This window comes from Mycteria americana, unplaced genomic scaffold (assembly GCF_035582795.1).
Source record: "Mycteria americana isolate JAX WOST 10 ecotype Jacksonville Zoo and Gardens unplaced genomic scaffold, USCA_MyAme_1.0 Scaffold_250, whole genome shotgun sequence".
Lineage (NCBI taxonomy): Eukaryota > Metazoa > Chordata > Aves > Ciconiiformes > Ciconiidae > Mycteria > Mycteria americana.
Window position 1 is genome coordinate 1 of NW_027445589.1, and position 15,975 is coordinate 15,975.

Genomic DNA, 15,975 nt, shown 5'->3' on the forward strand with positions numbered 1-15,975 from the left:
CCCCTGAGTACCCTCGGGCCACCCTTGGGTGCCCCTGGGACCCCCCAGAACACTCTCAGGACCCCTCTGGGTGCCTGGGGGGGCTTTTTTTTTGGGGGGGGGGGGGGTCCTGACGCTGCTGTCCCCCCTCCCGCAGTGCGACGCCGCTGGTGAACAGCGGGGGGGTGGTGAAGATCGTGGTGCGGCAGGCACCCCGCGACGGGCTGGCAGCCCCCCCCGCCCCCCCCCCCAGCACCCCCACCCGCACCCCGACCCCCCCCGGCCCCCCCGGGGCGACCTCTGCTGCGGGTGCTGCCCGCGCCCCCCCCCCGCCGGCGTCCCCCCCCCTGCCGCCGCCACCACCACCACAGCCGCCGCCGGCCCCGATCTGATGGGTGAGTGTCTGATCCCCCTCCCCAGCACCCATGGGTGCCCCCCCCCGCTCCCCCCACCCTTGGGGCCCTACCCCATGCTTCTGGGGGGCGGGGGGGGTCCCACATGGCCATGGGTGCCCCCCACACCCATGGGTGCCCCCTGGGGGAGTCCCGCTATGCTGGGCCCCCCCCTGTGCCCTTGCGTGCCCCTCTGCACCCATGGGTTGCCCCCCACCCTCCTGGGGGCCCCCCCCATGCTGGAGGGGTGCCCCACATGTTCTTGGGTGCCCCCCAACATGCCTGGGTGCCCCTGCATGCTATGGGGTGCCCCAAATCCCCCTGGGTGCCCCCCAACACCCATGGGTGGCCCCCTCCCCCCAACCCCTGGCTGCCCCCCAAGACCCATGGTGCCCCCCCCCCTAAACCCTGGGTGCCCCCCAACACCCATGGGTGCCCCTGCATGCTATGGGGTGCCCCAAATCCCCACGGGGTGCCCCCCCCAAACCCTGGGTGCCCCCCAACACCCATGGGTGCCCCTGAATGCTATGGGGTGCCCCAAATCCCCCTGGGTGCCCCCCAACACCCATGGGTGCCCCCCCCCCCCCCAACCCCTGGCTGCCCCCCAAGACCCATGGGTGGCCCCCCCCCCCAAACCCTGGGTGCCCCCCAACACCCATGGGTGCCCCTGCATGCTATGGGGTGCCCCAAATCCCCATGGGTGCCCCCCAACACCCATGGGTGGCCCCCCCCAAACCCTGGGTGCCCCCCAACACCCATGGGTGCCCCTGCATGCTATGGGGTGCCCCCCAACACCCATGGGTGGCCCCCCCCAAACCCTGGGTGCCCCCCAACACCCATGGGTGCCCCTGCATGCTATGGGGTGCCCCAAATCCCCCTGGGTGCCCCCCAACACCCATGGGTGCCCCTGCATGCTATGGGGGTACCCGTAAGTGCTGTGGGCCCCCTCCCCGGCTACACCCCTGCACCCATGGGTGCTCCCCCCCCCCGCCCTGGGTGCTCCCCCACGCTATGGGGTGCCCCCCCCAAGGCTCGGGGTGCCCCCCCCGGGTGCCACCAGCCCCCCCCCGACCCCCTTCTCTCCCCCCTCCCCTACAGCACCCGCAGCACCCACAGCACCCACAGCACCCGCCGCCCCCCCCCGTCGCCGCCGCCGCCGCCCCCCCGGGGGCCCCCCCGGCCCCCCCCGCTGCCGCCGCCGCCCCCCCCCGGGAGGAGCCCGAGGGGCCGGGGGGACCCAGCCCCCCCCCAGCACCCACCCCCCACCGGCCGCCCCCCCGCCGCCAGCCCCCGCCCCCGCCGCGCTCCCCCTTCTACCTGGTAAGCACCCCGGGAAATGGGGGGGGGGGGGGCACCCATGGGTGGGGGGCACCGATGGGGGGGTGCTGGGGGGGGGCCACAATGAGGGGGTAAGGGGTATTGGGGGGGCACCCATGGGTGGGGGGGGGCACCCTGGGGTCCCTCTGGGAAGGTATGGGGGCAACCTGGGGGGGGGGGGGGGAGCACCCAAGGGTGGGGGGGGCACCTATGGGGGTGTAAAGGGGGGGGGGGGGGCACCCATAGGGAGACAACCGAGGAGGGGGGTACCCAGGGGTCCTTATGGGGGGTAAGGGGCGATTTGGGGGGGCACCCGAGGGTAGGGGAGCACCCATGGGTGGGGGGGGGGCACCCAGGGGTCTCCATGGGGGGGGGGGGGCACCCTGGGCCCTCGAGGGGGAGGGGTCTGGGGTGCTGGGTGACCCCGGGGAGGGGGGGGGGGATGCGTGACATCCTGGGGGGAGATTTTGGGTGACGGGGGGTCCTGGGTGACACCTGGGTGGGGGGGCGACACCCCAGGGTGGGGGTCCCAGTTTCAGGGTGGGGGGGGCCGTGCCCCTCCCCCACAGGGGTGCGGGGGGGGGGGGGAGGGGCTGCCTTGGGACGGGCAAGGTTTGGGGCTGCTCTGGGGGTACCAGGGTGGGTTTGGGGGTGCTGGGGGGGGGGGGTCGACCCCCACCCCCCCACCCACCACCCCCCGCCCCCCCCCCCCCCAGGAGTCCCTGGAGGCGAAGCGGGGGCGGGGGCGGGCGGAGCGGCTGGAGCGGCTGCTGCGGCTGAACGAGCTGCGCTGCGGGCTGGCCCCCGTCTACGGCAGCGAGGTGCTGGGGCTCTGCACCCTGCCCCCCCCCGCGCCCCCCCCGGGGGGGGCCCTGGCCCGCGCCGTCCTCGCCCCCCCCCCAGCGCCTGCAGCAGCTCCAGCCCCTCCTCGACAGGTACGGGGGGACCCAGGCGTCTGGGGGGGGGGGGGGGGGGGAGGGGGTCCAGGGGGTTTGGGGGGACCCAGGAGTCAGGGGGGGGGGTCCAGGGGGGCCGTAGGGTTTGGGGGGAGCCAGGCATTGAAGGAGGGGTCCAGGGGGTTTGGGGGGACCCAGGAGTCGGGGGGGGGGGGGGGGGGCCGGGGGGGGCCGTAGGGTTTGGGGGGACCCAGGCATTGAAGGAGGGGGCCAGGGGGTTTGGAGGACCCAGGGTTTGGGGGGCCCCAGGAGTCGGGGGGGGTCTGGGGGGAGCTGTAGGGTTCGGGGGGACCTAAGAGTCTGGGGGGGGGGGTCGGGGGGGGCCGTAGGGTTTGGGGGGACCTAGGAGTCTGGGGGGGGGGCCGGGGGGGGCCGTAGGGTTTGGGGGACCCAGGCATTGAAGGAGGGGGCCAGGGGGTTTGGGGGGACCCAGGTGTTTGGGGAGGGAGGGGGCCAGGGGGTTTGGGGGGGGTTCAGGGGGTTTGGGGGGACCCAGGAGTCTGGGGGGGGGGTCCAGGGGGGCCGTAGGGTTTGGGGGGAGCCAGGCATTGAAGGAGGGGGCCAGGGAGTTTGGGGGGGGTTCAGGGGGTGTGGGGGGGACCCAGGAGTCGGGGGGGGGGGCCGGGGGGGCCGTAGGGTTTGGGGGGACCCAGGGGGTTTGGGGGGACCTAGGAGTCTGGGGGGGGTCCAGGGGGGCCGTAGGGTTTGGGGGGACCCAGGCATTGAAGGAGGGGGCCAGGGGGTTTGGGGGGACCCAGGTTTTGGGGGGCCCCAGGAGTCTGGGGGGGGTCCGGGGGGGCCATAGGGTTTGGGGGGACCCAGATGTCGGGGGGGGGGGGGGGTCCGGGAGGGCTGTAGGGTTGGGGGGGACCCAGGCATTGAAGGAGGGGGCCAGGGGGTTTGGGGGGGGGTTCAGGGGTTGTGGGGGGACCCAGGAGTCTGGGGGGGGGGCCGGGGGGGGCCGTAGGGTTTGGGGGGACCCAGGCATTGAAGGAGGGGGCCAGGGAGTTTGGGGGGACCCAGGAGACTTGGGGGGGGTCCGGGGGGGCTGTAGGGTTTGGGGGGACCCAGGGGGTTTGGGGGGACTCAGGAGTCGGGGGGGGTCCGAGGGGGGCCGTAGGGTTTGGGGGGAGCCAGACATTGAAGGAGGGGGCCAGGGGGTTTGGGGGGGGTTCAGGGGTTGTGGGGGGACCCAGGAGTCTGGGGGGGGGGCCGGGGGGGGCCGTAGGGTTTGGGGGGACCCAGGCATTGAAGGAGGGGGCCAGGGAGTTTGGGGGGACCCAGGAGACTTGGGGGGGGTCCGGGGGGGCTGTAGGGTTTGGGGGGACCCAGGGGGTTTGGGGGGACTCAGGAGTCGGGGGGGGTCCGAGGGGGGCCGTAGGGTTTGGGGGGAGCCAGACATTGAAGGAGGGGGCCAGGGGGTTTGGGGGGGGTTCAGGGGGTTTGGGGGGGACCCAGGAGTCTGGGGAGGGGTCCGGGGGGGGCTGTAGGGTTTGGGGGGACCCAGGAATTTGGGCGGACCTGAGCATTGAAGGAGGGGGCCAGGGGGTTTGGGGGGGTCCGGGTGTCTGGGTGAGGGGTTTGGGGGGGTCCAGGCATCTGGGGAGGGGTCCAGGGGGTTTTGGGGGGTCCAGCAGATTTAGGGGGGTCCAGGGTTTTGGGGGGGGTCCAGGCATCTGGGGGGGGGGTCCAGGAGGTTTAGGGGGGTCCAGGTGTCTGGGTGAGGGATTTGGGGGGCTCCAGGGGTTTGGGGGGGTCCAGGTGTCTGGGTGAGGGGTTTGGGGGGGTCCATGGGTTTGGGGGGGTCCAGGTGTCTGGGTGAGGGGTTTGGGGGGGTCCAGGGGTTTGGGGGGGTCCAAGTGTCTGGGTGAGGGGTTTGGGGGGGTCCAGGCATCTGGGGAGGGGTCTAGGGAGTTTGGGGGGGTCCAGCAGATTTAGGGGTGTCTGGGGTTTTGGGGGGGTCCAGGCATCTGGGGGGGGGGGTCCAGGGGATTTGAGTGGGGGGGGTCCAGGCATCTGAGGGGACCCAGATATTGGGGGGGGGGGGTGGTCCAGGGGGGGTCCAGGCATCTGAGGGGACCCAGATATTGGGGGGGGGGGGGGGTGGTCCAGGGGGGGTCCAGGCATCTGAGGGGACCCAGATATTGGGGGGGGGGGGGGGGCGGGGGCGATCCAGGGAATTTGGGGTGCCCCAGGCCTGCGGGGGGGGGAGTCCCCAATTGCGTGCGTGTGTCTGCGTGTCCCCCCCCCAGGTTCATCTTCGTGCTGCCGCCGGTGGAGGCGCGGGGGGTGGCCCTGCACAGCTGCCGGCCCCCCCCCTGGCGCCTGCGCCAGCGCGCCCAGCTGGAGCAGCGGCTGCGGGAGGAGCTGGCCCCCCGCGGGCGAGCCCTGCACCGGGTGCTGCGCAGCATGCGCACCCACTTCCCCGACCTGCGCCTCATCCAGTACGACTGCGGTACGTGGGGACAGCGGGGGCGTTGGGGACAGCGGGGGCGTTGGGGACATTGGGGACATCGGGGGTGTTGGGGACATGGGGGACATCAGGGACATGGGGGACAGCGGGGAGCTGGGTGCTGCGCAGCGTGGGCACCCACTGCCCCGACCTGCGCCTCATCCAGTGCGACTGCGGTACGTGGGGACAGCGGGGGCGCTGGGGACATTGGGGACAGCGGGGACATGGGGGGCGTTGGGGATGTCGGGGGTGTTGGGGACATTGGGGACATCGGGGACACCGGGGGCATTGGGGACAGCGGGGAGCTGGGTGCTGCGCAGCGTGGGCACCCACCGCCCCGACCTGCGCCTCAGCCAGTGCGACTGGGATGTGGGGACAGCGGGGGCGTTGGGGACAGCGGGGACATCAGGGACATGGGGGGCGTTGGGGACATTGGGGACATGGGGGGCGTTGGGGATATCGGGGGCATTGGGGACATCGGGGGTGTTGGGGACATCGGGGGCGTTGGGGACATTGGGGACAGCGGGGGCGTTGGGGACATGGGGGGCGTTGGGGACATCGGGGGTGTTGGGGACAGCAGGGACATGGGGGACAGCAGGGAGCTGGGTGCTGCGCAGCGTGGGCACCCACTGCCCCGACCTGCGCCTCAGCCAGTGCGACTGCGGGACGTGGGGACAGCGGGGACGTTGGGGACATTGGGGACATCGGGGGTGTTGGGGACATCGGGGATGCTGGGGACATTGGGGACAGCGGGGACATGGGGGGCATTGGGGACATCGGGGACATGGGGGGCACTGGGGACATGGGGGACAGCGGGGAGCTGGGTGCTGCGCAGCGTGGGCACCCACCGCCCCGACCTGCGCCTCAGCCAGTGCGACTGCGGGACGTGGGGACATCGGGGGCGTTGGGGACAGCGGGGGCATTGGGGACATCAGGGGTGTTGGGGACATTGGGGACATCGGGGACATGGAGGGTGTTGGGGACATCGGGGACATGGGGGACAGCGGGGAGGTGGGTGCTGCGCAGCGTGGGCACCCACCGCCCCGACCTGCGCCTCGGCCAGTGCGACTGCGGGACGTGGGGACAGCGGGGGCGTTGGGGACATTGGGGACATCAGAGACATTGAGGGTGTTGGGGACATCAGGGACATTGGGGACATTGGGGACATCGGGGACATTGGGGGTGTCCGGGACATCAGGGAGCCGGGGTGCACCCACGTCCCCGATCTCCCCCTACTCCCCCCTTCCCCAGTCGTGGGGACGCTGGGGACACTTGGGGACACTGGGGACATCAAGGGCATTAGGACGTTGGGGACATGGGGCGTGTTGGGGACATCGGGGACATCAGGGACACCCAGGACGTGGGGGACATCAGGGAGCTGGGGGTGGCACAAGCACCCACTTCCCCACCTCCTAGTGCCATCCCCGTGTCCCCAGCGACGTCCCCATGTCCCTAGTGCCACCCCCGTGTCCCCGGCCATGTCTCCACTGATGTCCCCATGTCCTTAGTGCCATCCCCGTGTCCCCAGCGACGTCCCCAGCGACGTCCCCATGTCCCTGGTGCCATCCTCACCCCGCCACGTCCCAAACGGGAGCTGTTGCCACCCCCCTGGGTGCCATCCTTAGGTCCCCACCAATGTCACCGTGTCCCTGCTAATGTCCCCGTGTCCTTAATGATGTCCCTGTGATGTCCCCATGTCCCCACCGCTGGCCCCATGTCCCCAGCAATGTCCCCACTGCTGGCCCCATGTCCCTAGTGATGTCCCCACATCCCCATTGATGTCCTCACTGATGTCCCCATGTCCTTACAGATGTCCCCATGTCCCCAGCAATGTCCCCATGTCCCTAATGATGTCCCCACCAATGTCCCCATGTCCCTAATGATGTCCCCATGGACGACCCCATGTCCCCACCGATGTCCCCATGTCCCTAGTGATGTCCCGATGTTCCTCATGCTGTCCCCACTGATGTCCCCATGTCCCCACTGATGTCCCCATGTCCCCATTGCTGACCCCAAGTCCCCACCGATGCCCCTACTGAAGTCCCCATGTCCCTAGAGATGTCACCACCAATGTCCCCAGCCAGGTCTCCCATGTTCCTGATGTCCCCAGTGATGTCCCCATTTCCCTAACGATGTCCCCGTGATGCCCCATGTCCCCAGTGATGTCCCCAGATCTCTCTTGATGTCCCACTGGTGTCCCCATGTCACTAATGATGTCCCCACTGATGTCCCCACGTCCCTAGTATTGTCCCCATTGATCTCCCCATGCCCCACTGGTGTCCCCATGTCACTAGTGATGTCCCCAATGATGTCCCCACGTCCCTAGTGTCATCTCCATTGATCTCCTCATGCGCCACTGGTGTCCCCATGTCACTAGTGATGTCCCCAATGATGTCCCCATGCCCCACTGATGTCCCCACGTCCCTAGTATTGTCCCCATTGATCTCCCCATGCCCCACTGGTGTCCCCATGTCACTAGTGATGTCCCCAGTGATGTCCCCGCGTCCCCACTCATGTCCCCACGTCCCTAGCATTGTCCCCATTGATCTCCCCATGCCCCACTGGTGTCCCATGTCACTAGTGATGTCCCCAATGATGTCCCCATGCCCCACTGATGTCCCCACATCCCTAGCATTGTCCCCATTGATCTCCCCATGCCCCACTGGTGTCCCCATGTCACTAGTGATGTCCCCAATGATGTCCCCATGCCCCACTGATGTCCCCACATCCCTAGCATTGTCCCCATTGATCTCCCCATGCCCCACTGGTGTCCCCATGTCCCCACACCCCCACCCCAACCACCCCATCCCCCCCGTCCCCATCGCGAAGGGGGGGGGGGGGGGGGGGTGTCACCCTGCCCCTCCCCCTTGGCGGTGGCCCCCGGTGACACCGGCGTCCCCCCCCAGGGAAGCTGCAGACGCTGGACGTGCTGCTGCGGCGCCTGAAGGCGGGGGCCCACCGCGTCCTCATCTTCACCCAGATGACCCGGATGCTCGACGTCCTCGAGCGCTTCCTCACCTACCACGGCCACATCTACCTGCGCCTGGACGGCAGCACCCGCGTCGAGCAGCGCCAGGTGGGGGGGGGGGGGGGGGACACCCAGGAGTTTGGGGGGGACCCAGGGATCCGGGGGGACCCAGGCGTCTGGGCACCGACACCCTTGGACCTCCCCATGGAGACCCAGCTCTCCAGGAACCTCTCTCCGGTTCCACCTTGGAGCCACATCTCAAGGGCTTGATGGTGGCATGGAGGATCCTGGTGTGCAGGAAGGGACCCAGGCGTCCAGGAGGGGACCCAGGGATCCGGGGGGACCCAGGCGTGTGGGCATTGACACCCTTAGACCCCCCCCATGGAGACCCAGGTCTCCAGGAACCTCCCCCTGATCCCACCTTGGAGCCACATCTCAAGGGCTTGATGGTAGTATGGAGGACTGTGGTGTCCAGGAGGGGACCCAGGTGTCCAGGCACCAAACACCCTTGGACCTCCCCATGGAGACTCAGATGTCCAGGACCTTCCTCCTGGTCCCACCTTGGAGCCACATCTCAAGGGCTTTGTAGTGGTAGGGAGGGCCCAGGTGTCTGGGCACCAACACCCTTGGACCTCCCCATGGAGACCCAGGTCTCCAGGAACCTCCTCCTGGTCCCACCTTGGAGCCACATCTCAATGGCTTTGTAGTGGTAGGGAGGGCCCAGGTGTCTGGGCAACAACACCCTTGGACCCCCGCATGGGGACCCGGGTGTCCAGGAACCTCCCCCTGCTCCTACCTTGGAGCCACATCTCAATGGCTTCACAGTGGTAGGGAGGGCCCAGGTGTCCAGGCGGTAACACCCTTGGACCCCCGCATGGGGACCCAGGTCTCCAGGAACCTCCCCCTGGTCCCATCTTGCAGCCACATCTCAAGGGCTTGATGGTGGCAGAGGGGACCCAGGTGTCCATGGAGGTCCCAGGTGTCCAGGAAGGGACCAAGGCATTCGGGCACCAACACCCTTGGACCTCCCCATGGAGACCCAGGTGTCCAGGAACCTCCTCCTGATCCCACCTTGGAGCCACATCTCAAGGGCTTTGTAGTGGTAGGGAGGGCCCAGGTGTCTGGGCAACGACACCCTTGGACCTCCCCATGGAGATCCAGGTGTCCAGGAACCTCCTCCTGATCCCACCTTGGAGCCACATCTCAAGGGCTTTGTAGTGGTAGGGAGGGCCCAGGTGTCTGGGCACCAACACCCTTGGACCTCCCCATGGAGATCCGGGTGTCCAGGAACCTCCTCCTGATCCCACCTTGGAGCCACATCTCAAGGGCTTTGTAGTGGTAGGGAGGGCCCAGGTGTCTGGGCAACAACACCCTTGGACCTCCCCATGGAGATCCAGGTGTCCAGGAACCTCCTCCTGATCCCACCTTGGAGCCACATCTCAAGGGCTTTGTAGTGGTAAGGAGGGCCCAGGTGTCTGGGCACCGACACCCTTGGACCTCCCCATGGAGATCCAGGTGTCCAGGAACCTCCTCCTGATCCCACCTTGGAGCCACATCTCAAGGGCTTTGTAGTGGTAGGGAGGGCCCAGGTGTCTGGGCACCAACACCCTTGGACCTCCCCATGGAGACCCGGGTGTCCAGGAACCTCCTCCTGATCCCACCTTGGAGCCACATCTCAAGGGCTTTGTAGTGGTAGGGAGGGGCCAGGTGTCTGGGCACCAACAGCCTTGGACCTCCCCATGGAGACCCGGGTGTCCAGGAACCTCCTCCTGATCCCACCTTGGAGCCACATCTCAAGGGCTTTGTAGTGGTAGGGAGGGCCCAGGTGTCTGGGCAACAACACCCTTGGACCTCCCCATGGAGATCCAGGTGTCCAGGAACCTCCTCCTGATCCCACCTTGGAGCCACATCTCAAGGGCTTTGTAGTGGTAGGGAGGGCCCAGGTGTCTGGGCACCAACACCCTTGGACCTCCCCATGGAGACCCGGGTGTCCAGGAACCTCCTCCTGATCCCACCTTGGAGCCACATCTCAAGGGCTTTGTAGTGGTAGGGAGGGCCCAGGTGTCTGGGCACCAACACCCTTGGACCTCCCCATGGAGACCCAGGTGTCCAGGAACCTCCTCCTGATCCCACCTTGGAGCCACATCTCAAGGGCTTGATGGTGGCAGGGAGGAACCTGGTGTCCAGGGGTGACCCAGGTGTCTGGAGGGGGACACCCAGGCATCTGGGCCCCCGTCTAACGTGGGACCCCGGTGTCCGGGTCCCCCCTTGCAGGCCCTGATGGAGCGTTTCAACGCCGACAAGCGCATCTTCTGCTTCATCCTCTCGACCCGCAGCGGCGGGGTCGGCGTCAACCTGGCGGGTGCCGACACCGTCATCTTCTACGACAGCGACTGGAACCCCACCATGGACGCTCAAGCTCAGGACCGGTGCCACCGCATCGGCCAGACTCGCGATGTCCACATCTACCGGTAACGTTCAGTTCCCGGACGCCAGGGTCCTCGCCTGGACACCTGGGTCCTCCGTGGTCACCTCACCCCACCGCTTTGTCCCCTCCTCAGGCTCATCAGTGAGAGGACGGTGGAGGAGAACATCCTCAAGAAGGCCAACCAGAAGAGGATGCTGGGAGATATGGCCATCGAAGGGGGGAACTTCACCACTGCCTACTTCAAGCAGGTAGATGAGGACCTGGGTGTCCAGAGCGGGGACCCAGGTGTCCAGGCCACGACACCCTTGGACCTCCCCATGGGGACCCAGGTCTCCAGGAACCTCCCCCTGGTCCCACCTCGGAGCCACATCTCAAGGGCTTGATGGTGGCATGGAGGATCCTGGTGTCCAGGAGGGGACCCAGGTGTCTGGGCACCAACACCCTTGGACCTCCCCATGGGGACCCAGGTCCCCAGGAACCTCCCCCTGGTCCCACCTTGGAGCCGTATCTCAATGGTTTGAGGGTAGCATGGAGGATCCTGGTGTCCAGGAGGAGACCCAGGCATCCAGGAGGAGATCCAGGTGTCCGGGGGGACCCAGGTGTTCAGGCACCAACACCCTTGGACCTCCCCATGGAGATCCAGGTCTCCAGGAACCTCCCCCTGGTCCCACCTTGGAGCCACATCTCAAGGGCTTGATGGTGGCATGGAGGATCCTGGTGTCCAGGAGCAGACCCAGGTGTCCAGAGGGGACCCAGGTGTCTGGGCACCAACACCCTTGGACCTCCCCATGGAGACCCAGGTCTCCAGGAACCTCCCCTTGGTCCCACCTTGGAGCCACATCTCAAGGGCTTGATGGTGGCATGGAGGATCCTGGTGTCCAGGAGCGGACCCAGGTGTCCAGAGGGGACCCAGGTCTCCAGGAACCTCCCCCTGATCCCACCTTGGAGCCACATCTCAAGGGCTTGATGGTGGCAGAGGGGACCCAAGGTGTCCAGGGGGGACCGAGGTGTCCGGGCCTGGCACTGACCCCACCCCACCCCACCCCCAGCAAACGATCCGGGAGCTGTTCGACATGGCGCCGGAGGAGCCAGGGCGCCGAGAGCCGGACAAGGAGAAGGACAAGGACAAGGAGAGGGACAAGGACAGGGACGGGGACATCCCCCCCGATGAGGACGAGGACCCAGCAGCCACCCGGCGCACCCACATCCTCGAGCAGGTGGGCCCACGTGTCACCCCACGTCCCCCCGATACCACCCCGATGCCACCCCATGTCCCCACGTCCCCTGATGTCCCATGTCCCCTGGTGGCCCTGATGGCCCCAGCATCCCTGATGGCCCCAATGTCCCCCACGGGCCCATGTCCCTTGACGGCCCTGATGGCCCCAACATCCCCGATGTCCCCTCATCTCCCTGATGTCCCCAACCTCCCTGATGTCCCCAACATCCCCGATGTCCCCTCATCTCCCTGAGGTTCCTGATGTCCCCAACATCCCAGATGTTCCTGCTGTCCCCAACATCCCTGATGTCCCCAGTGTCCCCCACAGGCCCATGTCCCTTGACGGCCCTGCTGTCCCCAACATCCCCGATGTCCCCTCATGTCCCTGAGGTTCCTGATGTCCCCAACATTCCTGCTGTCCCCAACATCCTCGATGTCCCCTCATGTCCCTGATGTTCCTGATGTCCCCAACATCCCCGCTGTCCCCAACATCCCCCATGTCTCCTCATCTCCCTGATGTTCCTGATGTCCCCAACATCCCTGATACTACTCACATCCCTGTGTCCCCTGATGTCCCCTGATCTCCTTGATGTCCCCTGATGTCCCCCACATCTCCATGTCCTTAATATCCCTGATGTCCCCTGACGTCCTTGATGTCTCTCATGTCCTTGATGTCCACCTGTCTCCATGAAGCCCCTTGACCTCTTTGATGTCCCCAACATCCCAGATGTCCCCCACATCCCTGTGTCCCCCTGGTCTCCTTGATGTCCCCTGATGTCCCTAATATCCCCGATGTCCCCTCATGTCCCTGATGTCCTTGGTGTCCCCCACATCCCTGTGTCCCCCTGATAGCCCCTGATCTCCTTGATGTCCCCTCATGTCCCTGATGTCCTTGATGTCCCCTACATGCCTGTGTCCCCTGCTGTCCCCTGATATCCTTCATGTCCCTCATGTCCTTGATGTCCACCTGTCTCCATGAAGCCCCTTGATCTCCTTGATGTCCCCAACACCCCAGATGTCCCCCACATCCCTGTGTCCCCCTGATAGCCCCTGATCTCCTTGATGTCCCCTGATGTCCTTGATGTCCCCTACATGCCTGTGTCCCCTGCTGTCTCCTGATATCCTTCATGTCCCTCATGTCCTTGATGTCCACCTGTCTCCATGAGGCCCCTTGATCTCCTTGATGTCCCCAACATCCCAGATGTCCCCCACATCCCTGTGTCCCCTGACGTCCTTCCTGTCCCCAGTGGCCCCACCACCCCTCATGGCCACAACGCCCCCAACGTCCCCCGATATCCCTGATGTCCACCACGTCCCTGATATCACCCCCATCCTTGTGTCCTCCGATGTCCCTCATGGCCCCCTGACGTCCCTCATGTCGCTGATGTCCCCTTAACGTCCCCGCTGTCCCCAGGCGCTGTGCGGGGCGGAGGACCCCGAGGACATCCGGGCGGCCTCGCAGGCGCAGGCGGAGCGGGTGGCGGCGCTGGCCGAGTTCAGCGAGAGCCTCAGCCCCGAGGAGGAGCGGGGTGGCCCTGAGCCAGAGGAGGAACTCTCCAAGGCCGAGCAGGAGATCGCCGCCCTGGTTGAGCAGGTGGGGACCCGGGCATCCGGGGGCTTGGGGGGGGACCCAAGTCTCCAGGGGGTTGAGGAGAACCTGGGTGGTTGGGAGTCTGGAAGGACCAAGGTCTGCAGGGGGTTGAGGAGAACCTGGGTGGATGGGGAGCTGGAAGGACCAAGGTCTGCAGGGGATTGAGGAGAACCTGGGTGGATGGGGGTCTGGAGGGACCAAGATCTCCAAGGGGGTTGAGGAGAACCTGGGTGGACAGAGAGCTGGAAGGACCAAGGTCTGCAGGGGGTTGAGGAGAACCTGGGTGGATGGGGGTGTGGAAGGACCAAGATCTCCAAGGGGGTTGAGGAGAACCTGGGTGGTTGGGGGTCTGGAGGCACCAAGGTCTGCAGGGGGTTGAGGAGAACCTGGGTGGATGGGGGTGTGGAAGGACCAAGATCTCCAAGGGGGTTGAGGAGAACCTGGGTGGTTGGGGGTCTGGAGGCACCAAGGTCTGCAGGGGGTTGAGGAGAACCTGGGTGGATGGGGGTGTGGAAGGACCAAGATCTCCAAGGGGGTTGAGGAGAACCTGGGTGGTTGGGGGTCTGGAGGGACCAAGGTCTGCAGGGGACTGAGGAGAACCTGGGTGGATGGAGAGCTGGAAGGACCAAGATCTCCAAGGGGGTTGAGGAGAACCTGGGTGGTTGGGGGTCTGGAGGGACCAAGGTCTGCAGGGGACTGAGGAGAACCTGGGTGGATGGAGAGCTGGAAGGACCAAGATCTCCAAGGGGGTTGAGGAGAACCTGGGTGGTTGGGGGTCTGGAGGGACCAAGGTCTGCAGGGGGTTGAGGAGAACCTGGGTGGATGGGGGTGTGGAAGGACCAAGATTTCCAAGGGGGTTGAGGAGAACCTGGGTGGTTGGGGGTCTGGAAGGACCAAGGTCTGCAGGGGGTTGAGGAGAACCTGGGTGGATGTAGAGCTGGAGGGACCAAGATCTCCAAGGGGGTTGAGGAGAACCTGGGTGGTTGGGGGTCTGGAGGGACCAAGATCTCCAAGGGGGTTGAGGAGAACCTGGGTGGACAGAGAGCTGGAAGGACCAAGGTCTGCAGGGGATTGAGGAGAACCTGGGTGGATGGAGAGCTGGAGGGACCAAGGTCTGCAGGGTGTTGAGAAGAACCTGGGTGGATGGAGAGCTGGAGGGACCAAGATCTCCAAGGGGGTTGAGGAGAACCTGGGTGGATGGGGGTGTGGAAGGACCAAGATCTCCAAGGGAGTTGAGGAGAACCTGGGTGGTCGGGGGTCTGGAGGGACCCAGGCATCCGGGGAGGTTTGGGCCCACCCAGGGGGAGGTTGGGTGGACCCAGACGTCCCTTGCGGCAGCTGACGCCCATCGAGCGCTACGCCATGAACTTCCTGGAGGCGTCGCTGGAGGACGTCAGCCGCGAGGAGCTGAAGCAGGCGGAGGTGCGTGGAGGGGAGCACCCATGGGTGGGGAGCACCCGTGGGTGGTGGGGGGGGGCACCCCTCGGGGTCTTGCTATGGGGTAGGGAGCAGCCAGGGTATGGGGGGGGGGGCTGTGGGGTCCCAGAGGGTCCCGTCTTGGGGTGGGGGGCACCCATAGGTCCCTGCGTAGTGCTGGGGGCACCCATGGGTGCCCCAGTATGGTTTGGGGGGCACCTGGGGGTCCTGCTGTGGGGCAGAGAGCACCCACGAGGGTCTCGCTGTGGGGCAGGGGGTACTCAAGGTGGGGGGGGGGGAGTGGGTCTGGCCGCGGGTCGGGGGCACCCATGGGTGCTGCCTCCGCAGGAGCAGGTGGAGGCGGCGCGGAAGGACATCGACCAGGCCAAGGGGGGGGGGCGCTTCCGCCTGCCCCCCCAGGAGGAGGAGGAGGAGGAGGCGGCCGCCACCCCGGGGGGGGACGAAGGCCCGGGGGGACCTCGCCGGCCCCGGCGGGTGCGGGGTCCCCCCCGGCCCCTCCCCGAGCGCCCCGGCACCCGTGCCAGCCAGCGCCTGCGGGCCGCCGGGACGGCCAACCGGGCCCCCCCGGCGTCCCCGCGGGCGACGCCCCCCCTCGCCGCGGGCCCCCCCGGCGTCCCCGCGGGCGACGCCGACGTCGCCGCGGGCCCCCCCGACGTCGCCGCGGGCCGCCCCCCGCGTCCCCCCGCACGCCGCCCACGTCCCCCCGGGGAGCGGGGACGTCCCCCCGGCCTTCCCCGGCCCCTCCGGCCGCGGCCACAGCCGCCCCGCTGCCGGCGCAAGCCAACGCGGTGACGTCACCAGCGGCCCCGCTGCCGGCGCAAGCCAACGCCACGACGTCGCCCGCCGCCCCCGTGACGTCGCATGCGACCCTGCTCCCGCCCGCCGCCCCCGTGACGTCGCAAGCGATCCCTGCGTCGTCGCAACCGGCCCCCGTGACGTCGCAACCGCCCCCGGTGATGTCGCAAACGCCCCCGGTGACGTTGCAGCCGGCCCCGGTGACATCACAGTCGCTCCCGTTGACGTCGCAACCGGCCCCGGCAGCCACCAAAGCAGCCGCAGTGACGCCGCAACCGCCCCCGGCCCCGTCCCAGGCACCGGCGACGCCCAGCACCCCGCCGCCGCCGCCGTCGCACCCGGCACCGGCGACGTCACACCTGGCGCCGGTGACGTCGCACCCGGCGCCGGCGCCATCCCAGGTGACTCTCCCCGCCTTCCCAGGCGGCGCCGGCGCCACCAGAC

General features: G+C 67.8%; 1 protein-coding gene across 1 annotated transcript; it reads left to right on the forward strand.

Moving 5' to 3' along the window:
* Positions 1-136: 136 nt before the first annotated feature.
* On the forward strand, positions 137-15,688 carry SRCAP (Snf2 related CREBBP activator protein; the record flags this gene model as incomplete). The annotated part of the gene is given in 12 exon segments (XM_075489645.1): positions 137-179; positions 1,470-1,691; positions 2,405-2,550; positions 2,552-2,623; positions 4,897-5,099; positions 8,003-8,172; positions 10,339-10,535; positions 10,626-10,740; positions 11,542-11,709; positions 13,123-13,302; positions 14,638-14,721; positions 15,064-15,688. Coding segments are annotated over 12 exon segments (2,065 nt in total), but the record flags the coding sequence as incomplete, so codon positions are not given.
* Between the last annotated feature and the right edge of the window lie 287 nt (positions 15,689-15,975).